At 38.3% G+C, this 23,686-nt stretch overlaps 1 protein-coding gene across 35 annotated transcripts in view; it reads left to right on the top strand.

Annotated features, from left to right (window-relative positions):
* kif1b (kinesin family member 1B) overlaps nt 1-23,686 on the top strand; it is a 61,700-nt gene that overhangs the window by 26,595 nt on the left and 11,419 nt on the right. For 6 of the 35 annotated variants that reach the window (XM_038306014.1, XM_038306017.1, XM_038306010.1 and 3 more), the window contains 17 exons: nt 20-231; nt 1,031-1,110; nt 2,014-2,089; nt 2,325-2,378; nt 2,900-2,962; nt 3,145-3,224; nt 3,575-3,681; nt 4,089-4,172; nt 4,397-4,577; nt 4,693-4,765; nt 17,157-17,262; nt 17,367-17,384; nt 17,880-18,028; nt 19,395-19,573; nt 20,013-20,153; nt 21,486-21,740; nt 23,567-23,685. In XM_038306014.1, the coding sequence (XP_038161942.1) occupies nt 20-231; nt 1,031-1,110; nt 2,014-2,089; nt 2,325-2,378; nt 2,900-2,962; nt 3,145-3,224; nt 3,575-3,681; nt 4,089-4,172; nt 4,397-4,577; nt 4,693-4,765; nt 17,157-17,262; nt 17,367-17,384; nt 17,880-18,028; nt 19,395-19,573; nt 20,013-20,153; nt 21,486-21,740; nt 23,567-23,685 (1,977 nt within the window). Of the gene's footprint in view, nt 1-19; nt 232-1,030; nt 1,111-2,013; nt 2,090-2,324; nt 2,379-2,899; nt 2,963-3,144; nt 3,225-3,574; nt 3,682-4,088; nt 4,173-4,396; nt 4,578-4,692; nt 4,766-7,274; nt 10,740-17,156; nt 17,263-17,366; nt 17,385-17,879; nt 18,029-19,394; nt 19,574-20,012; nt 20,154-21,485; nt 21,741-23,566; nt 23,686 lie in introns of those variants that run through there. The other 29 variants (XM_038306034.1, XM_038306032.1, XM_038306048.1 and 26 more) reach the window with 15 other exon arrangements.

Genomic DNA, 23,686 nt, shown 5'->3' with positions numbered 1-23,686 from the left:
TTTCTTGTTGGTGGCTCAGACCTCAAAGACATTCAGAACAATAAGAATAGATACTTGATAGCTTCAGAGAACCAACGCCCTGGCCATTTCTCCACAGCCCCTATTGGTTCGCTGACAGCCTCTCCATCCTCTGGCGCACTGTGCAACCAGGGGGGTCTTCAATCAGTCACCAGTATCCAGGAACGCATCATGTCTACGCCTGGAGGAGAGGAGGCCATTGAAAGGCTCAAGGTAATTATAGTAACAACTGTGGTCCCAGGCAATATGTAGGTATCCCATCTCCCACTTGGTTCTCCCTCTGACTGAAAGGGGGAGGTTTCCGAAGATGCTTGACTAATTTTAAATGAAAATGAAATTTGAGTTTTAATACCACAAGCACTGAATTAAAAAAAAAATCATGCATTTACCAGAGGTTTAATTTCTATACTTACTAGAAGTATAATTGTAACCTCCACTCTGATAAAACTCTGCGTGTGTCCTCAGCACTTCATATTGCTCCTCTACAGCTCTCGCTCAGTAGATAAGGCAACAACATAGGGCTCCAAGAGCTGCAGTTCCCATGACAACCATGGTTCCCAATCCGTCCGTCATCCCAGTGACGTCAAGTGGCGACGCAAATACAGAGGAAATGAGACAAAAATAGATTGAACTCTTATGGGCTTGTAGCGATCACAGTGAGGCGAATCATGTGTACTTATTTTAAAGGAAGCATCATAAAGTTTGACTTATAAATAGAACTCCAGCCTAACCTGTTGTTATACTCTATGCCTGTGGTCTGCTTCATTAAATATTAAACACGTTTCATTGATAAGCTAAATATCTGCTGTAAAATGAAACGGCCTCCTTTGCCGTAAGAGTTCAAAGTTCTAGTATTTTAATAGTTCTTTCTGTTTAATATTGAAGAAATTTTATCTCAGCCTAAACAATTCAAAGATTTTTCTCTTTAGTATAGAGGAATAGAAGCAAAGACGTTGGCCTGACCGAAATACAACTAAATAATTTTTTTTAACGTTTCCCGTTTTGTATTCAGGAGTCAGAAAAGATCATTGCTGAGCTCAATGAAACCTGGGAGGAGAAACTACGGAAGACAGAAGCAATCCGAATGGAGAGGTCAGTATAATCAGATGGCTTTTTCTCATTTCCATATGCGTCTGCTAGAAGGGGGGGGTTGCTCGTCCTCTATGTGCATCCACCCCATCACAAGCTAATTGGGATTTATAGTCTGTCCATGCTGCTCTTCGGAGAATGGTTTGACGGCTCTGGAAAGCTGCTCCCACACCTTTTCTGACGTCAAAAGATGGGAGGCTGTGTGCTTGACTTTCCCAAACACACAATCCAGTGTTTAAACCCACCTCCTGCTGGTGTTCTTATGTGGATGTGACAGCTGTTGTTTTTCTCACTTGTAACGCTTTTTTTTTTTTGCTTTCATCTGTTACTCTATTATTTGAAATACAGAGTTTTTCTGATGTTGTTGTTATTTGTAGTGTGTGTAAAGCTAAATGCAGTTCTCTTGGTGTCTCCCTGGAGAGCCTGCAGCAAAATGCCCTATTTGTAAATGACGTGTCTCCCACCTGCTTGACTGTTGATTTTTCTCTTTAGTGCTTGTTATCTGAGACTGTAACCTGTTAGGCTTGCCACTGTCTCCTCACTCCTCTTTACTGTTTTTTTTTTTTTTTTTGCTTTCCCCTGCACCAATTCTGTCCATTTTCCTTGCCTTGGTCGTCTCACACTGCTGCTCTAACACTCTTGCTGTACCTTTTTGCTCTTTATCCACTCATCTGTGGCTGCAGTCATGCTGCTGTCTCTCCTCTGAGTCAGAAAAACAATCCCTTACTTCCAGTATTACTGTTAGTCCACCTCCTATAGTTTTCATTCCAGATTTTTGTTGTGAAATTCAAGCAAATGCTTCTTTTGCAAAGGTGTAGGGGAGAACAAATATAAAACATTGTTTGGAAAGCCTTTAAAGTGTGCAGTGCTATTCCTCATTATGCATGTGTTTTGTCCTCATCACAGGGAGGCTCTGCTTGCAGAGATGGGCGTGGCAATCCGTGAAGATGGAGGCACTTTGGGGGTGTTCTCTCCTAAAAAGGTAGAAGAAGTCTCAGAATAATAGGAGAGGGTTACACAAGTTTTGGACACTGATAGACGGACAAATGTGTCATAACTCTCATGGGCGTGGATATTTGCCCGTCTTTCATTACTTCTGTTTTCCATCTTATCTTTTTTCCCCCAAGAGATCCCTCCCCTTACCATTGGCTCTTCTCTCACAATCCCATTTGTCATTATGTCATTCTTTCCACTTTGTTTTTTCTTCACCCTCTCAGCTTAGCCATGATGGTCCATTAGATGAGCAATTTGATTGCTTTTCTACCAAGAAGGTTTGTTTAGTTTATGAATAGATCAAGCCTCTTTCCTCCACTAGATTAGTTCCTACAACTACTGGTTGATTAGTAGTAATATAGTATCTAAGCTAGTTTAATACTGTATTTCTTGGCTTCCAAACACTTGTTTTTAGTAAGTAGCCAAGGTGGTTTATTACCTAAAATGCTGCTCTCTTCCACACTGATGATTCAGACCAATTGCCGCCAAAGTGTTACTCTAACTGGACTTTCCCTTTTTGTTTTTTACTGTATTTTCCTTTTGAAAGTAGTAGTGACATAGTGTGGCATATTTATTAGGTTTATATTTGCTTTTTAGGAAAGTCGGCATTAATTCAAAATTTTTATTTTCTGACAGCTTAGGATTTATAAGAACCCACCCCCACCATTGTTTTAGAGAAATGTTAGTCCCCAATGGCAATGGCTTTACATTTTTTCTGCCTTTTTTTAAATTGTCTTCATATCTATTTTCTTTATTGACATCTATCTGTTCTTTCACTGTCTTCTTTTCTGCGGGGTAGCATTTCAGAGAGAGGCCTTGTGATCTCTATACAGACTTTAATGGGGTGTTTTCCCCTAAAAAGGTTGGTTTGGATTTGTAGCCCATAGGAACCCCTAAAGTCCATTTGTAATTAATCAAATACTTTAGAAAACCACTTCTTTGTTTTTGTGTCATCTGTCAGAGCCGCATCCTTGTCTAATTCAGAAGGTCTCCCTAAAGCTTGTGAAAGGTTTTTGTGTTTATTAATTTTCTGTTCATCTGCAGACTCCACATTTGGTCAACCTGAACGAGGACCCTCTAATGTCTGAGTGTCTGCTCTACTATATCAAAGATGGGATTACAAGGTAACCAAACCTAGATGTTGTAGAGATTTTGGACAGGTTCTGTTTCATTTTTCTGAGTTTTATGTCTAGCGAGGGAAATTGGAAGAATATGAGGCCTAAAATCTGGCAGTGACTGCATTTTTTTTCTATCTTGTGTTACCATTTTGTCCTTGTCTTTTTAGTAGACTGTTCATATTGAAGTATTGGGTTCAATTTTACCCCTGCTAGTGGACAACCATTGAGTACATTGAACTTAGATCTAACCTCTCTTAAGTAATGTTTCCACTTTTATTTTTTACATAGATTACATGTTTAAACTGTTGGCAGTGAAATGGCAGAGCTAGGCTTTCAAAATGGACTGTCTTTTTCAGAGTGGGTCAGGCCGATGCTGAGCGAAGGCAAGACATTGTTTTAAGTGGAGCTCACATAAAGGAAGAACACTGCATTTTTCGAAGCGAAAGGAATGCCAACGGAGATGGTGGGACATTTTTATTTATATGTTGTTAAATACGTTTGTATTTATTACCGTGAAGGTTTAGACTGATTATAGAGATGGAAATATTTAAGTGCTTAAGCTCCATGATTTTTTTTTTCTCAACCAAATATTTAAAATGTAACATTGAGGAGGTGGAAAACACAACATGCAAAATAATAAATTGAAGTTTTGAAGGATCAGATCTGTTCCTAAAATAAATACAAAATCTACTGAATGTGATTTGATGGTGAAAGTAACTGTTTCATGGATAAAGGTTGGAAACAATAGGCTATAATTGGCTATAATGATTTCATTTAACCATTCTTCTATATGAGCTTGTTTTATTTTTTGTTGTTTTATTTTTCCTCTTAGTTTGAATCTGAAAAGTATTTGGTTTTCTGTTTGTAAAGTTATTGTCCTGTTGGTGCCATGCGAGGGATCTGAAACCTATGTCAACGGCAAACGTGTTGAGGAAGCAATCCAGCTTCGTTCAGGTACTTATTGATTGCTTTTATTGTTGAGAAAATTAGAGATTAAAATTGCTTTATTTTTTTAATCATTATAAATAAGGATCGACTGAGTTGAGTCCTTATACTTACAAATACAATTTTTCGGTTTATCAAGTATTGTACCAGACAGAGCATAATATGGACAATGCCTCCAATTCCATGTTTTGTTTTGCTTTTCCCTGAAACACTTGTGCTTCACCTATCTTTAGGCAACCGCATCATAATGGGAAAGAACCACGTGTTCCGATTCAACCACCCAGAGCAGGCCCGAGCTGAACGGGAGAAAACTCCATCAGCTGAAACCCCCGTAGAGCCTGTGGACTGGACGTTTGCCCAGCGAGAACTTCTGGAGAAACAGGGCATCGACATGAAGCAGGAAATGGAGAAAAGGTATTGGAGCTGGTCTCCATTTACTGTTTGGATGGATTTGATCTTTGTGTGATTTTTATTTATTTTTTCGGTTATAAATTGTCAAATGAATCATATATTTTATGCATTAATTAAGGCTCACTGAGATGGAAATCTTGTACAAAAAGGAGAAGGAAGAAGCAGACCAGCTTCTGGAGCAGCAGCGACTGGTGAGTTTACATCAGTTTGTCACCCTTATAGAGACTAAATAGTACATATTTGGGTTAAGAGGAGAGATGTTCTGTTTTTTTTGTCTTAGTTTGTTAAAATTAAGCGCAGCTTCTAGATAAATTGTTTTTTTGTGTTATTGTTGAGGGAAATGTATTTTCACATAGAAAACTCAAAACCAGGGTTTTGTAAGATTAGTTGCAGTAGGAAATGTCCCAGAAAATAAAGGTTAAAATTGGCATCTGAATTAAACTAATTGTCACTCTGAGCTCTGATACTTATGAATCACGTTTCTACTCCTGGTGCATGTTGTTTCTTCTTGCATGGAAGTTTTCTGGTTCGAGACAGATGAGCTCTTTACTTGTCTTTGTTTCTGGGTTTAACTGAATTTTATTCTATAGAAAGTAAATTAAGACTCAGAAATTTCCACTCCTTTTCCCTCCCTTTCTTATGTTTCCAATAGTGGATCTGAATCTTGCAAAACAGCAACTTGAAGATAAATCAGATTGGCTGTAGAAATGAAAAAATAGTTGGTGCTAAAACCATCTTTTAAGAAAAAGATGCTGCTTTTGCATGGTTCATGTTATTAGCATGTTTTCTTAACTCCTACTGGTTCTGGACTAAGTTGCAGTGTTTGCCGCTGAGCTGTTCAACCCTCTCGAGTGGCTGTGGATTTGCTTGGATTAGATTTCTCTTCTAGTTTTCTCGCTCTGGTTTTTTTGTTCTGAGTTTCAACTCTTCAATGCAGTTGCTGACGTATCCAATGCATTGTGATAACAAAAATATTCCCACTGTAGTTTTTATTTTTTTGAACAGATAGTGACAATGTGGTTTCTCATTGACTTCTTTGGCTGCCTCTCTTTGTTTGCATAGAGCATTGAGGGTACGGCTTCACAGAGTTCTCACTGCTCATAATTCAATCCGTGATACTAAGACTTTTCTATTATTCCGGTGTGTTTATATGCAAAACGTCAAGAATTCAAGTTTCATACAAGCAGGGATATAACATATCCATTTCTGGCTCCAGATATTAGCTCATACACAAAAACTGACCATCAGTGCTGACTGGTTGTGATCTGTAATGTTTGCTGTCCACAAAAATGAGAAACTGCATTTTATTCTTCCAACTAACTTTTTTGTAGTGGATTAACACCTGCCCTCTCTTCTGTTCGTCTTCTCAACTGACTTTCTGAGCAACTGCAAAAACACTCTTTCTTCTAACTCACCGCTACTAAAGCCACTCAAACCTTCTGGACTAAGGCTCTAAAAGTCCACCTACATGCATGCCGCTGTCGCATGTTTGGGATCCAGCTGTCAAATCGTAAAACTTTCTATTCAGAAGAGGAATACAGAAAACATTAGAGAAAGTACTCCAGCCAGCAACTATCATCTGTTATTTCCTTTCTAATCATTATAGACATGCTTTTACTTTTATTATTAATATGCAACAATGAGGAACACAGTTGTCTTCCTGGGAGAAGTTAGTTTAAAGAGCATAATTCCTAGTAATGTAGCCGTTTAGCTGTAAAAGCTAAGGGGATAAACTCAGAAGAATGTCAATGAAGCCACTGTTACATTTAAATTTCTTTTCCGTCTTTGTTTTGAGTGAAATTCCTGAGATGATTTTGCATGGTGACATACATCGTTTACAGTTCCGATGTATGCAACCTAGGGATGTCCTGATCTGGGTTTGTTGTTGTTTTTAGGCATTTGCTAAGTTACAGTCTGCTACTTCTCAGCTGTGATGAAACACAGTAAAATACAACTAAATGTCTGTTATTTATTCCAATGTACTTTCTGGAGTTCTGGTAGCAACAGTATCTGTTTTTTGACTAGTTTTATTTCATAGATACCTACTTTTAAGTAGGTATGTGAATAAGTATGTATTCATATGTAAATATGTGAATCTTAATCCTGTGAATAAGGATTTGGTGTAAAGAAGTTTGTTAATTTGCTTTTAGATCATTTAGCTTTTAGAAACATTTTCTTAACTTAGTGATTTGCTTTGGACAATTTTTGCTAAGCTCTGCCTGATACAAGCTGTATGTAACCAGAGCATGTAGTGCAGAACTGGTTAGGGTTGGGGAAAGAAAAAAAAAACCAGATAGTTTATAAAGCTTTAGATTCACTAAATGTGACCTACAACCCAGGGTTTAAGTGATTCACAGTGTGAGTAGGGGTCAGTCAGGCGAAAAATATTGATCTTTTAAAACCTAAATCTAATACTTGGTTTGGATCAGGACATCCTTAATGCCAGATGTTTACAATATAATTTTTTATGGGACAAAAAAAGTCCTTGAAATCCAGGATAATTCTCTTAATTAGACTCTGACTCATATCTTGTGTAGGTGTAGGTTCTCGTGTTGCATATTAATACCTTTTTTAGTCATTCTTTTTTTTTTTTTTTTCTTTTTTTTGAACCATTCTTTCATCTTCTCCCTTATTTCCTGTTGTAATTTCTCCTTTTTTTGGGAACCATTTTGGTTTTTGTCCTTTTGTTGTTTTCTCAAGGATGGAGACTCTGATAGTGGGGATGACTCAGATAAGAGGTCTTGTGAAGAGAGCTGGAGGCTGATCACTTCCCTGAGGGAAAAGCTACCACCCAGCAAGCTGCAAACCATAGTGAAAAAGTGTGGATTGCCTAGCAGTGGGAAAAAAAGGGAGCCAGTTAAAATGTACCAGATCCCCCAGAGAAGGCGCATCACTAAGGACTCCAAGTGGGTGACCATCTCTGACTTGAAGATCCAAGCAGTGAAAGAAATCTGTTATGAAGTAGCGCTGAATGATTTCCGCCACACGCGGCAGGAGATTGAGGCTCTGGCTATCGTGAAGATGAAGGAGCTTTGTGCCAGTTACTGCAAGAAGGACCCCAACGAGCGGGACTCGTGGAGGGCCGTGGCTCGGGATGTTTGGGACACTGTGGGGGTCGGTGATGAGCGCATCGAGGACGTCATCACTAACCTGCCCCGACCTGGAGGGGTAGTGATGGATGAACTAAAGGTGCACATTGATAAACTCGAGGACATCCTGCAGGAGGTGAAGAAGCAGAATAATATGAAGGATGAGGAGATCCGTGCTCTCAGAAATAAAATGGTGAAAATGGAAAAGGTTCTACCTCTCATCACTCCGGAGGGCCAAGAAAAACCTCCCGGTGCAGAAGCTCCCACTGCCGTGGCTAGGACACCAAGCCCTCGGGAAGGGAGACCCCCTGTGCAAGAAAAGCCGGAGGAAGAGGATGTTGATTTACAAAAAACCCAAACTGCAGTAGATGACTCCACCTTAAAGCGAGGTCAGATGCGCTGGATGCGCCAAGAGCAGTTACGCCTCAAAAGCCTTCAGCAGCAGGAGATCTCCAAGCAGCTCCGCCGGCATCCCGGGCCACACCGCTTTATACCTCCAGAGGACCGTAAGCTGCGCTTCCCCTTTAAAAGTAACCCCAAGCACCGCAACTCTTGGAGCCCAGGAACTCATATCATCATTACAGACGAGCAAGTCATTGAGCTAAAGGTGCCCAAAGAAGCTGTACAGGAAGAAGAAGGAGAGGGCCCCACTGAAGAAGCGGTGGAGCCCAGAGACAAGATGGCTGCCTCAGTTGTCCACATCACCCCTCCTCTGCCGAGCACATCAGTTCAGCGTAGAAGAGACTCAGAGCAAGGTTTAATCCAGGGTCATAGACATAACTACAGGAACCAGCAGCAGCCACAGGAACGGGGGCGCAGCAACTCTTTTAACCATCGCCAGCGGCCCTCCGGGTCCATGGAGTCTCTGCAGCCGCCTGAAAATAATAGGAGGCACACTCAGGCTTTCTACCAGCAGACCCCCCCACCACACTATCAGCACCCTCCGTGCCACTACAATGGCATGATGTACACAGACGGCGGCGGCTACCAGCAGTACCACCATGCTAACCCTCCCTACAGCTTTCAGCCGCCTCCACGAATGCGCAGGCAAATGTCCGCCCCCAACCTAAAAGCCAGCAGAGAGACGGCGGTCTGACTAACAGAGGGACAGAACTAGTTCCATACACATTTACTCTGCAAACTATTACAGATCACAACAGCAAAACTGACTGGGACTGTTCCACTTGATCCATGTGTTACTGGTTGATCCAAGTATTTAAAATGTTAAAAAATAATATTTTTTCCCTCATCTTCATGATCATCTTATTCCTCGTTTTTTGTCAGTGTTTGCTGCACTGTGTGTGTGTGTGGGTCATCTTCAGTAACACTGATAGTCTCTAGGATTTAAAGCCAACAGATGGGGACGGTATTTTCACTGGAGAGCAACGCTATGCTTTCAGCTTGTACGATAATTCACGAATCATGCTTCAATTTGCCAACATTAACTATTTCTGAGTTTACACTATTACCAATTGAGTATTGATTTATTGTTTCTAACTTCAGCACTGACATGTAGCCCAGGAAGAAAAACAGAAAACATAATTTGACTGATGGAGAGAATAAGCCCTCAGTGCAACGCTATATATTTCCTTGTAATGCATATTTAGCAAACAAACATCTTTTTTTTTTTTTTTGTATAACTTGAAGCACTGGTTCCAAGGTGCACCTTTTTAAACTGAGACTGAAATTATGTTTAAGGTTTGTGGTATTCAAAAAGTGCCTAACTTTATTAACCTTGCTTTAGCAATTCAGTATTTTTGTCTTATTCCTTTTTTTTTTTCATTATGCAGGCAGGGCTTTTTGCATTTTATTTTTTTGTAATTTCACAAAACACCAAAAAACAAAACAAAAAAACAATTATTATTTTTTTTGTATTGACAAACTGATTGATTCAATTCTTTTGCAAGCCTCTAAGAACAGCTGTGATTTTTATGTTTTCCTGTTCTTTATTTCATGTGACTGCCACCAGGTTTAATCCAGTTTAATGCAATCTAAGTAAGTAGTGTAATTAACCAGGGAGCACAATCATTAGTATTTCAAAGCTATAACCTTATTTTACACATATTTTTTACCCCCTTATCTGAGATTTTTTAAATCTTCGAGTCCTGAAACTCACTAAGGATGAAAGAAGGTCTAAACTGAAACGCTAGAACAAAGTCCCAGCTCTTCTATCAGCTTCATAGTCCAAACTTTTGCAGTTTAAGTTTGATTCAGCCTTTAAAGTTTTAGCATTGTGGTTCAGTGGGTAAGCACAGAGCTCACTGTGTGTCAACGGATACCCACTGAGCGTTGCCATGGTTTCCAAAGCCTGTCCTTTAAAAAAGCTGGAGGAAGGACAAAGACTTGAAATATTTGCATACTTGTTATTCAGGAGAAATGTCCATATCAAATGAGATTTTGAGGACTGTCCAGTTTGTGTTGGATCCTGTTAGATAATTGCTCAAACGGGTGTAACTGCTTATTCTACCAATACTCTGTGCTTTAGCTGTTTATAGTTAAGCAGAAAGCTTGGCATGTTGCTCCTTTTTTTTTTTCCTGTTGCTTTAAAACCCTCAATTAATTCTTATGACTTGATATCAGAGGTCCTTCAGAACATTTAACCAGAAACAAGCTTACAGCAGCAGGATACATTTGTTGTAAAGACTATCAGAATGTGAATGTAATGATAAAATCATTTTTATTATGTTTTGACAGTACGTATTATCTCTTACTGTCCCTCTATGACTATTTTTGCATGTCATATGTAATAAGTCCTAATAAGCTGCTTCTTATTACAGCAGTGATTTAGGACTGACTCCAGAAATTGTGCATCAAATGAACTCTGTACAGCATTCTGTTGTTCTGAAAAGCGCATAATATCTATACCAATGTCGTCCATCTGGTTTTCAAATCATCAATAGGTGCCTCATTTCTGACTCTGTGCGTTGTTGCTTTTACACTATGTTGTGTATTTTGTCCATACTTATAAATGATGAGTTTTATTTACAAAAATATTGCAAAAAAAAGCACAGCAATGTGTTGCTGGAGATTTATTTTTGTTGACTGAAATAAAATTATCTGCTTTTATTTACAGTTATTTCTGATGAAAGTGTTTTCTTGTTTGTTTTCCTTTATACAGTGAAAGCACAGAATCTAATTTTATGTTGGAACCTTTGAAGGTCCAAATTATTCATTTTTGTCCTCAAAACCAGACATAGGCATTACTTTTTATACTTTAATATAGTCTACATTTCTATTTATATATTCTTTAGGATTATTCCAGCTCTACACGTTCAGCTACAATTAATAAAGCTGTGTTTCTTCCCCCGATAAGTGTTTTAATAAAGAGGAGTCCTGCATGGGTTTGATTTTTCAAAACTGTTTCCACCTGCAGAGTTCAGAACCGAGAGCCGATCAGTTACCCACAATTCTCCCCATTTAAAACCCGGCACGAAGCCGTCAATAATAAAGTGCGACCTGACTCATAATCACAAAGTGTACACATAGCACCCACTTCGGATATGATCGTTCGCATGTGATCAACCATTATTCTGCCGTTATTAGCGGTTATCTGTCCCATATGGCTCCAGGCTGCACCTCCTCTACCTTCTAGCAGGTTTCTTATGGCTGATAATATGCAGCTTCGGCCATGTCTAAAGCCTCATTTCTGACTCTGTGCGTTGTTGCTTTTACACTATGTTGTGTATTTTGTCCATACTTATAAATGATGAGTTTTATTTACAAAAATATTGCATAAAAAAACACAGCAATGTGTTGCTGGAGGTTTATTTTTGTTGACTGAAATAAAATTATCTGCTTTTATTTACAGTTATTTCTGATGAAAGTGTTTTCTTGTTTGTTTCCTTTATACAGTGAAAGCACAGAATCTAATTTTATGTTGGAACCTTTGAAGGTCCAAATTATTCATTTTTGTCCTCAAAACCAGAAATAGGCATTACTTTTTATACATTAATATAGTCTACATTACTATTTAGATTTTCTTTAGGATTATTCCAGCTCTACATGTTCAGCTACAATTAATTAAGCTGTGTTTCTTCCCCCGATAAGTGTTTTAATAAAGAGGAGTCCTGCATGGGTTTGATTTTTCAAAACTGTTTCCACCTGCAGAGTTCAGAACCAAGAGACCGATCAGTTACCCACAATTCTCCCCATTTAAAACCCGGCACGAAGCTGTCAATAATAAAGTGCGACCTGACTCATAATCACAAAGTGTATACATAGCACCGCTTCGGATATGATCGTTTGCATGTGATCAACCATTATTCGGCCGTTATTAGCAGTTATCTGTCCCATATGGCTTCCAGGCTGCACCTCCTCTACCTTCTAGTAGGTTTCTTATGGCTGATAAATTGCAGCTTCGGCCATGTCTAAAGCCTCATTTCTGACTCTGTGCGTTGTTGCTTTTACACTATGTTGTGTATTTTTGTCCATACTTATAAATGATGAGTTTTATTTACAAAAATATTGCATAAAAAAACACAGCAATGTGTTGCTGGAGGTTTATTTTTGTTGACTGAAATAAAATTATCTGCTTTTATTTACAGTTTTTTCTGATGAAAGTGTTTTCTTGTTTGTTTTCCTTTATACAGTGAAAGCACAGAATCTAATTTTATGTTGGAACCTTTGAAGGTCCAAATTATTCATTTTTGTCCTCAAAACCAGAAATAGGCATTACTTTTTATACATTAATATAGTCTACATTACTATTTAGATTTTCTTTAGGATTATTCCAGCTCTACATGTTCAGCTACAATTAATTAAGCTGTGTTTCTTCCCCCGATAAGTGTTTTAATAAAGAGGAGTCCTGCATGGGTTTGATTTTTCAAAACTGTTTCCACCTGCAGAGTTCAGAACCAAGAGCCGATCAGTTACCCACAATTCTCCCCATTTAAAACCCGGCACGAAGCTGTCAATAATAAAGTGCGACCTGACTCATAATCACAAAGTGTATACATAGCACCCGCTTCGGATATGATCGTTTGCATGTGATCAACCATTATTCGGCCGTTATTAGCAGTTATCTGTCCCATATGGCTCCAGGCTGCACCTCCTCTACCTTCTAGTAGGTTTCTTATGGCTGATAATATGCAGCTTCGGCCATGTCTAAAGCCTTAAGTCACTTTCTATTTACCTACCGTAGTTTATACTTTTTATGTACTTTATTTACAGCCTACTTTCTTTACTTCGGTCATTCTGCATGTTTCATTCACACAGATTTCATGTAGTGTTTAACACTAGGACTTCCAGAGTTCTGATCTTACTAAAACTCCCACTGGCAGTCAGTTGGACGGGTGGCATTTTTATCAATAGAATGTAAGAGTAGCAATGAATTCATCGACTGAAATGGTTCTAGTGTGCAATATAAACCCATTGTGGTTATGTAGTATGAAGGACCAACTCTGCCATATTTAAAAATAAATACAGAAATAAATAAATGCTCAATAAATGTATAAGCATACAATTAATTGCCAACAAAAAAGTGAGACATAAATGTATATAACTCTTAATTAGCTTCTTTATTTATTTGCCTTTGTAATATTTACCTTATTTATTTTTCTGTCCTTTATAATCTTCAACTTTATTTTTTAATTACTTATATTTTTAAGTATTTATGTGCATGTTATTATATTTTTGTCTGTTTTATTCTTCCTTTGTATTTTTTTACCTTAGTTATTTCTTCGCCGCTGTTTTTTCTCTCTTTGCCCTTTTTACATTTCTCTCTGCCCTTTTTACATTTCTCTCTGCCCTTTTTACATTCCTCTCTGCCCTTTTTACATTTCTGTATGCATTTCTATCTCATTATGCAAATGAGGAGGGGGTGTGTCCTAGAGAGTCAACTTCTGCTCATTGGTTGGCTTGGCGGTCCATCTTCTTAACTCACAGAGCTCAGAGTACTAAGTTAAATGTTCTCTTTTCTGTTGCTGTTGTTCAATAAAAGTACGTTTTAAGATCATTTGAGGCGAGAATATTATACTTTTAAGCATCACCATATGGCCCATTCACAGATTTAATGCGTAATTTAAAAGAAAATGTGACGAACTTGAGAGGACCCGCGGCACCAGCGGAGCTCCGAAGCTGACGGCAGCCAGGTCCGACCACAGCCCATCTGCAGCGGCCCTCTCTCGGCATAGCCGTGTGTGAAGCGTGTTGGTTAGCATTTTACTACATCGGTCGAATCTACAGGAGGAGAGTCTGATGTCGAGTCTGAAGTCAGAACTTGAGTAGGGACTTTGCCAAACTTTGCCAAATACAACAAAAAATCGCCATCATAGCCTGGCTATAGACCTGGCTGCCGTCAGCTTCGGAGCTCCGCTGGTTGCCACGGTCCTCTCAAGTTCGTCACATTTTCTTTTAAATTACGCATTAAATCTGTGAATGGGCCATATGGTGATGCTTAAAAGTATAAGGTTCTCGCCTCAAATGATCTTAAAACGTACTTTTATTGAACAACAGCAACAGAAAAGAGAACATTTAACTTAGTACTCTGAGCTCTGTGAGTTAAGAAGATGGACCGCCAAGCCAACCAATGAGCAGAAGTTGACTCTCTAGGACACACCCCTCCTCATTTGCATAATGACATAGAAATGCATAGAGAAATGTAAAAAGGCAGAGAGAAATAAACAGCGGCGAAGAAATAACTAAGGTAAAAAAATACAAAGGAAGAATAAAACAGACAAAAATATAATAACATGCACATAAATAAATACTTAAAAATATAAGTAATTAAAAAATTAAGTTGAAGATTATAAAGGACAGAAAAATAAATAAGGTAAATATTACAAAGGCAAATAAATAAAGAAGCTAATTAAGAGTTATATACATTTATGTCTCACTTTTTTGTTGGCAATTAATTGTATGCTTATACATTTATTGAGCATTTATTTATTTCTGTATTTATTTTTAAATATGGCAGAGTTGGTCCTTCATAATGTAGACCTTAAAACAGGTCTAATATATAAAATATATATATATATATATATATATATATATATATATATATATATATATATATATATATATATATATAATATATAATTATTATTTTTTTTTTAAAGAACTCAGTTGACAGAACATGAGGTTTTTTGGGAGGGGTTGTTTTTTTTTAAATAGATGAACTACTATAATTATGTTTAGATTACACATAAATAGACTTAACAATTCTGCGGGTAGAAAAGGAATTACTGTACCTTAGGATTAATTCGATGATAACAACCTACTGAGCCTACTCGTAGGTAGGAGGCACAATCTGAAAGTATTCTACGGAACTAATAACCACTAATGATGGCCATTTAATGTAATGATAACATCCGAAGCAGCTGCAAACAGCTTTTTCTAATAACAGAGGCAGTTGCCTGGTGCTCACATCCAGTACGGACTGTGCTCACAAATTAACAGCTGTGAATTGGCCGAAGTAAGGTTTGCCTTGTTACTTAAAAACATACTGTTATCCGGACATTCTTGAATTCAGTTGTTGTTTAAGATGTCGAGTTAATAAATAAGAAAATTTAAATAAGTTTCATTCATGCTGTAACTCTCAATGATACCTTCCCTCATTTTATTCATTTACACTCCTACCCGCACCCGTGAAATAAAATGTTTTTTTTTTATTTCTACCCGTAGATGTACGTTTAAAAAAGTTACCTGCTGAATACCCACTGGTACCCAACCCAGTGCAGGACTTTTTTTTTGTTTTGGATTTTCTATGTAAATCACTCATCAGGGAAGTGCAGATGCTGCATGGTTAGTTTGTCCTGAAGAAAGCAAGTAGGATAACCTTCATACCCTAAGGATTCTTCCAGCTCTACATGTATAGCTACAATTTTTAATAAACCTTTCAAAACTTGGGGGAAGCACAATCTGTTACTCTGCTCAACAATCAGCAGGTACTGTGAAGGCCTACCCCCCATCCCACAGCTCTCCCAGGTGGCTGACTCCTCCCAGCTGCCGTCCATCTACAGATGAAGCCACACCTGCACAACCAGGACCACTAATGAACTGGCAAAGCCGAGTCATTTAAAGCCATACTGGGGAAATAAACTGTAATTGTTTTTATCCAGCAGGTATGGCTGCACTCAGCTAAATCACTGCGTTATTGTTGGCTATTTTCCTTCTATCTAGATTATCAGTGTTATTGGAAGCCAAAAAAAAAAACAGATTATTTTAGCGTAACTTATTGATGGTTTATAATTGGGATTAAATACAAAACCAAGAAAATGTTATTTCAAGGAACTTAGTCTTTTAAGGTGCAATTTTAAATTCTTTGTCTCCTAACCTGGTGAATAAATGTCTTAATTTGAAATTAACCCTATTAATTGATTAAAATGTGTAGAATCAGCTTGGCTTTTTTTCATTGAATGACATGAAACCTGCTGCCCGGCTCCCTGTGCACCACCTCCCTCCTCATACTGATGATGGGAGGAGTTTTAGGATAGCCGCTTCATGTTGAAGGATGGGATGGTGCAGTTGCTAATGCACATTGTTTTCGGGTCGGTAATATAGTTATGGAACATGTGCACAAATCAGTAGGAGCTGCTTTTAAAAGAACAAACAAACAAAAAAAAAAATAGCTGCTTGCTTGGGGTGCAGCTGAAATGAATTCCCAGACAGAGCAGGTATCAGAAGCACAGCTTAGTGCAGGGCAACTTTCCAGACCATTAAAAATGCTCTGTTTTAAAACTAGTACCCCTCTGATCTGAAGTATTATGATCTATTATATCACACTGAGTTTTTTTGTTTGTTTTGTAAATATGTGTGTGCCTTGAAATAAGGAAGACAACCCAGCATTATTATAGATTTGCTACATTTGTTAAATATCAGCCTTAGGAAATGGATGACAGTGGGATAAAACATACAACATTACATCATACAAAGTTTCTTACGATCGTGTCGATTTTACTTTTCGGTCGAGCAGGGAGTTTGGCTGTTCGTGTGCTGGCAGATCTCAGCAGCAAGGAGGTCAGCCCCAGATGAAAAGGCTGCATTGTTTTCCCAGAAGACTGAACAAACAGGATGAGGTCATCGGGACCACAGCCTGCCTGTCCTCTGATGATGAGGAAGAGGATGATGATGATGGTGTCCCTCATTGGATTAGCTGATTCAGCTTCAACCAGCTCTTTGCTCTTTATTGCAAGCATTGTTGTTTTTTTTTTTTATAGAGTTTTTTTTTTTTTTAGCTCACTAAATTGTATTTGTTTAACAATTTATATTCAAGGGTGTTGCGTTCTGATTTATTGTGATCGTTTGATTTTATTTTTTATTTTTAAATCAGATTTTGATGTAATACATATTTGGACACCAATGATATTTTACACAGCATGCAGTGACATTCTGCATATCTGCCAAAAATTCAGAAATCACCTGGAGGTTTTGACACAGCTCTGGCATCAGTCTTCCGGTGTCATTTAGGCTGGAAAATGTATCTAAAGTCTGTGAGCTCACCTGTCTGTGCAGCTGATGGACAGCTGTCCATGTGTTCCTGTGTGTTGGTCTCCAGGTTTACGAGAGCAAACTTCAGGAGCTTCAGAAACAGGTGGAAACACGCTCTCTGGTAGCAGAGACGCCGGACGAGGAGGAGCTGGAGGAGGAAGAAGAGGAGGAAGGTGTGTTTTACTATTAGAGGATTCTAATGCATTATAAACTATAAATGTAAAAAAAAATAAAGAAATTAATGAACTGTGTGTTCTCTTCCACATTATGTGTCCAGAACCTAAATTACTGGGATGTGCGTATATGAATTTTGATACTGTCACCATGTCTCACTCTAAAATGTATTAATAGTCATACTAACTACCCACCGAAGGTACTAAGATTAACCAGACTGTAGATGTGGCCCATAAAAAGCCTGCAACACTAATTCAACATATCAGAATGCTGTACTGAAAGGTAGTCCACTGCCTGCAAATCGTCTTTAAAAGTCAGAAGAGAATAGCTCTTATTTTAATTTCTTCTTGTTAATATATGAGAAGTTTTGTAAAGCTGAATTTGGAAAATAAGTGTTTGGATTGTAAAATCGTGTCTTTGGAGATGACAGTAAGCCTTTCAGTACAGTCATTTCCTAGAGGAAAATGCTGCCCCAAAATAAGGTGACGCAGTACTCCACATTATTAATGCTCAGAATCTGTGCAGAGGTTTGAACGTCCATAACCTCCTGTAAGAACCTTTTATGGTATTAATTTGAGCATTATTAATGTCATCTCTGTTTGCCGTCTCTCCATAGTGCCGTGGATTCAGCATGAGTTTGAGCTGGCTCAGTGGGCCTTCAGGAAGTGGAGGTACCATCAGTTCACCTCTCTGCGCGACCAGCTGTGGGGGAACGCTGTGTACTTGAAGGAGGCCAACGCCATCAGTGTGGAGCTGAAGAAAAAAGTGGGTGAAATCATGTTGCCATTAGGTTTGATATATTTGGGCGTGCTGCTGGCGTAGCGGTTTGCGCGTACGACCCATGTACGGAGGCCTTAGTCCTTGATGCGGCCGACGCAGCTTCGAATGCGGCCTGTGGTCCTTTGCCGCATGTCTCTCCCCCTCTCTCATACCCCCTTTCCTGTAAGCCTACTGTCAAAAAAAACGAGCCACCAGTGCTGCAAAAACTCAAAAATAAAAGGTTTTATATATTTGCAAATGATTACTAAGACACTTCTTTTAATTGAGAAATTATTGTGTATTACATTGTTGTAACTGAGGATTGGTTTGAGGTTAGGATGGAGTTGTTGCATCGTCACTTCCTTAGATGGACAGCTTTTGACTAACATAGCATATATGCTAGCTTTGGAATGAATTGGGTTGATTTTTTTAATTATTAAGCTTGGCTGAATTACATTGTATTTGTATTTATTGAATTGAAAGTTTGTGCTAAATAGTTCATTTTGATTATGTTGGTTTTTGGGATAATGGATTTTGTCATTTGACATGTTTGTGGGTGATTTCTCACTCCTTGTAGCCATTAAATTGTCCAATGTTGAGCTGGGCAATTATCAATCTATTGATCTACCTATTGATCTATCGAATCTTGTATAAAACACATTTTTAATAATTCTACTGATCCAGAACCACATGGTATTCTGGGAGATGTAGGCAGAGGAAAGGATTCAGCCACCTTACATCTGATGACTGAACCCTCTAAAGTTGGCAGAGGGGCCTACCTGTTTTTAAGGGTCCAAGGTTATGTTTCAAAAGGACTGGTATTACAATTCAAATTTGGGCTTTTATCATAAATAGATAAGGAAAAAGTACTAATCTATAATTATCAATATCGACTTACATGAAAGGCTTATATCACACTGCCCTGTGTCACCATGTGTTTTCCTCAGGGATGTCAAACTGTAGAAATGACATGTTACATATTCTACTGACTAGATGTCTAAACTCGAACCCTGAAGATGTCTTTGGGCTGTCATGACAACCAGACATATTGGCTGAGTTGACAGTTGGTCATAACAAAGCTCTGAGGGCAGCTTATATATGCTCTCAGTGACTTAGCTATGTAGCCTAACTTAATTTTCTTTTATAAATATTTTCAGCTTCTACTGCCATTACATCAACCCACTGAAGATGGGACATTATGTTACAAAAAGAGTAAAGAAAGTGTCACTTGAATAGAGACTGTGCTCTACTTGAAATGAAATAAACCAGCTGGTTTGCTGTAGTTCACCTTCCATCAGGAAACCATGCTATTGATACAACACATAAACTATAAAAGGCTTATCAGATTCCTAAAAATCCTCTCTTTGGTCAGGTCCAGTTCCAGTTCGTCCTGCTGACTGACACGCTGTACTCCCCTCTGCCCCCGGAGCTTCTGCCCCAAGAGCCGGAGAAGGAACGCAACCCGAGACCTTTCCCTCGTACTGTGGTTGCTGTGGAGGTTCAGGACCTGAAGAATGGAGCCACACACTACTGGTCCCTGGAAAAACTCAAGTAATAACCTATTATGTTATAGTGTAGTAACTATTGGTAAAGATGTGTTTTCAAACTTCTCAGCTAATGTTTTTTTCTTTATGTAGTCAGTGGAGATCCTCCTCACTGTGACTGGATGAACTTATCGTTATTGTTAGAACTGTGAATGTTTGCAAAAATGTGCTTTAAAATATATATTTTTTCTACACTGAGATGCATTTTTTGAAGAGTTTTTTTGTAAAAAAAAAAAAGAAAAGAAAAATTAAACACATTAATCATGTAGAATCAGTATTCAAATCAGCAGTTTTGTAAGATCTGTTTTCTCTTTTGACTATACAAAGAAAAAAGTCCAGTTCCAATCATGTATACATCAGCAGCTTCTCTCACCCTCCATTCATTAAGTTGTCTGTTCATTCTCTTCCTGCTTCCATTAATCCTGAGTGCATTTGATCATTTACAGGCAGAGGCTGGAACAAATGAGAGAGATGTACGACCGTGCCGGAGAAATGGCCTCCACTGATCAGGACGCTGATGGAGAGGGAACGCTGACTGGAAACGACCCGTTCTACGACCGTTTCCACTGGTTTAAGCTGGTGGGCAGGTGTGTAAGCAATATGAACTCTACTGCACGGTCCACATCAACAGTTTTGATTATTTAAAACAGTGATGCTCATTTCCCAAACTCTATGCTTTGTTTTTGTACTTTGCTATTCTTAAGAAAAGCAATTTAATCCTTTTAGGTTTAACATTTTAGCTTCATCTGTTTATTTTTACTAATGCCTATCAAACTATTACTATCACAGGCAAATGCCTATACTGTACTAAAGCATTTAGGTTTTGTTCATGTGTTTAATTTTCATTGTCATAAGTTTTTATGTATCATTATTTTCATATTTCCCATTCATGTTTGCTTATGTATACCTGCATTTTTTTTTATTTTTTTGTTTTGTTTTGTTTTTTCATTTAAAATATGCCAGTTTTGTTTTGTGATTGTGGTTTAATTTGTTTCATATGTTTACATGCCACATCAGTTTACATGTGTATTTATTTTATTTATATGGTTTTATGTTTATTTTCTTCATTTTGTTCAATGCATCATGTTGTGCTCTCATTGGTCGCTGTTCTCCTTTTCATGTAATTCATGTAATTCATGTGAACATGAGGCGGGAATGTTCTGCGTTTTGTATGTTTATCCTCTTTCAGGCTGCATACATGAGGGGATTTGTAGGCTAATCCATTCATGTGGGCTTTCATTTTGCTTTAAAATAGCGTTTGGTAGTATTTGCTCTGACACCTGCGATTAGATTAATGGCGGCTCTCTATGAAATGATTCCTAAACTGGAAAAGCTTTTTGGAAGCTTTTGCATTAGATTGATGCAGGTAATTACTGCAAGGAAAATTGAATCTTTTTATTTGTAGTTATTTGTTTGCTCTAAAAGCAGGGTTCCTACACAGTTTGGATATGATCTGGATATACATTAAAATAAATAAAAAAAGAATAAGGGTACATATAGGTCTTTAATTTATTCTAAGTCCCTTTGTCTAAATGTGTCTTTCTTTCCTTGTGTTTTTTCTTTCTTGGCTCCTTCCTTCCAACATTTTCTTATCCTTTTTTATTCCTTCCTTCATGCAGTCTTGCCTTGTGCCCTCTGTCCTTTTCTCGTTTCCCTCTTCCTGTTTGTTTTTGCCGTATCTACAGTTTGAACATTTAATTCTAAACTTTATGATTTTAATCTTGAGAAGGAGCAGACTCTAAAATGTTGTCTGTTAAAGTCTAGTTTTTTTTTTCATGAGAACTGTGTAAGAACCCTGAAAAGCAAAGTGAGCAAACAGTGTCACAACGTGAACGTTCCCTTTTTGTAACTCTTCTGTAACTTCACTGTTACCTTTCCTCGGTTCCTGCCACTGTTCCCAAACCTTTACCCCCATCCAGCAGTTCTCCCATCTTTAACGGCTGCGTCAACGAGCACCTGGCCGACCGCACGCCCTCTCCCACCTTCTCCACCTCTGACTCGGAGATTACCGAGCTGGCGGACGAGCGCCAGAGCGAGATGTCCGACTTCATGGACGACGAGGCGTTTGTGGACGACACAAGCTCGGACGCCGGCACCGAGGAGGGCTCTGACATCTTCAGTGATGGCCAGGACCCCTTCTACGACCGCTCCCCCTGGTTCATCCTGGTGGGAAGGTCGGTGATTTGGCCGTTTCCTCTTGCTCTGCACCCAGAGGCCGTCACAGGGGAGCTGTTGTTGGCTTTAGTTATATGAGCAAAGTACAAACAGGCTATAGAAGAGTTTCTACAGCATTAAGGAGCTGATTTCAAGCCTCAGAGTTTCAGAATTAAATTAAACATTCTTTGATTTGACATGAGTAGTCATCTTCCTGTTCTCTGACATCAGCCAATTAAGATTACCTTTATTTTGGACTTTAAAAAAAGATACAGTAAGAAGCCAGCATCATCTCCTGACGTCCTCCTGTGAGATGTGTCATCCTCCACCACCACTTGCTGCTGACTGTATTAACTCCCATCTGTCTGCTAAAACTGCACCAAGCAGAATAAGTGCTGTTCGTTTGTTTCCTTTTTCACTTTTTAAACCTTGTTTTCATTTTAATTTTTGTCATTTGTTTTTGTCACTTTTGAAATATTTTGGTTTTGGAATGTGTAAGCTAAAACGTTCTCATTTGACCAGTGAAATACTTTTTTTTTTCTTTTATGCGTAAAATCATACAATTGAAATCAAAACAAAATGCAGTGTAGTGTTAACCCTTTCAGTGTTATTTCTCTACCAGGTTTTCCATAATAACAGTTAAGTTTTGCTATAAAATGGTTGTTCTGTCAGTGTTTTTGCTTTAGCTTGTTTTATATCATCACGTGATCAGCAGGTGTAAAGTTTTACATATTGGTTGCTTTAGTTTGCTTCACAGTTTTCTGATGTCATGATTTAAAGTACAAACAAAAAGACTGTCTGATATATCAGTTTTTATGGAAGTAAGAGCAGTTTTGGATGCTAGTGTGATGAATGTATTGTTACGTATCACAGTTTGAGCATCTGGTCACATAGCTGCAAAACAAGCCTTCATTTTATAACAATTTAAGTTCAGGAGTTTTTAAGACTTCCTGCTTCCACATCAACTGGTGTCGGTGCTCCTGACACCTCTATGTAAAGCTGCCTTGATTTTTGTTCTTAAATCTTGCTTTTTCATGCCTTACCTTTTCATTTCTAAATGTATTTTACTCTGATGTAAACGGAGTGAAGTACAATCAAAACAGCTTCTAGTTAGATTAAAGCAGTGATATAAACCTTAAACTAGACTGTAGATTACATAAAGCTATGTCTTATCAGTTTTCAAGATGGGTATGAAATATTTCACAAAAGATAAAGAAAAATTGACAGATTGATTTGATACTGAACAACGGTGGTTGGATTTTTACCCAAAATAGAGAAGGTGCAACACTAATAACACCATCCTGTAAATCCAATATCGCAGTGATGAGCAGTGAAACCAACACACAGATGCATCCTGGGTCTTCAGAGATTTTATGCATTGACATCTCTGCTCTGGGTTTAGCCTTGAGTCTTCCAGCACAGAGACTGAGGGATGTGATCTGGTTGCAGAGTCTGTATCTATGAGTACTGCAATTACAAATAATTTTTTACAAAACGTATCAGAGTTGTGTGTTCCTGAGAGACCACCATGGGATAGAACCTTAAGCTGGTGTTTTTACAGCCTTTACTGCTGCATCCTGCAGATCTGTCTCCTATTTCACTGAATGAGACAAAAACTGAAAAAAATGACATTTTAAATAGCTCTTACTTGTTACTTGTCATTCTCATTTATAATTTTTTTTCTCCTTTATTTTGTCACTAATATTTCACTGTGTATATTTGTCAATAACTTGTGCAAAACATGTTAACTTTTTAACCTCTGCAGATACTAGATTGATGCTACATTTCGATGCTAAACCGCTCTCAGCAGTTTTTCAGATCTTTTATTTTTTTTTCTTGCACTCAGAGCTTTTGTGTACCTGAGCAACCTGCTGTACCCGGTGCCGCTCGTCCACCGTGTTGCCATAGTTACAGAAAAGGGCGAGGTGCGAGGCTTCCTGCGTGTGGGGGTCCAGGCTATAGCTGG

The sequence above is a fragment of the Cyprinodon tularosa genome, unplaced genomic scaffold (genome assembly GCF_016077235.1).
Source record: "Cyprinodon tularosa strain WSP-4 unplaced genomic scaffold, ASM1607723v1 ctg57, whole genome shotgun sequence".
NCBI lineage: Eukaryota > Metazoa > Chordata > Actinopteri > Cyprinodontiformes > Cyprinodontidae > Cyprinodon > Cyprinodon tularosa.
Note: the sequence above shows the minus strand (reverse complement) of the source record. Positions and strands in the feature narration are given on the sequence as shown.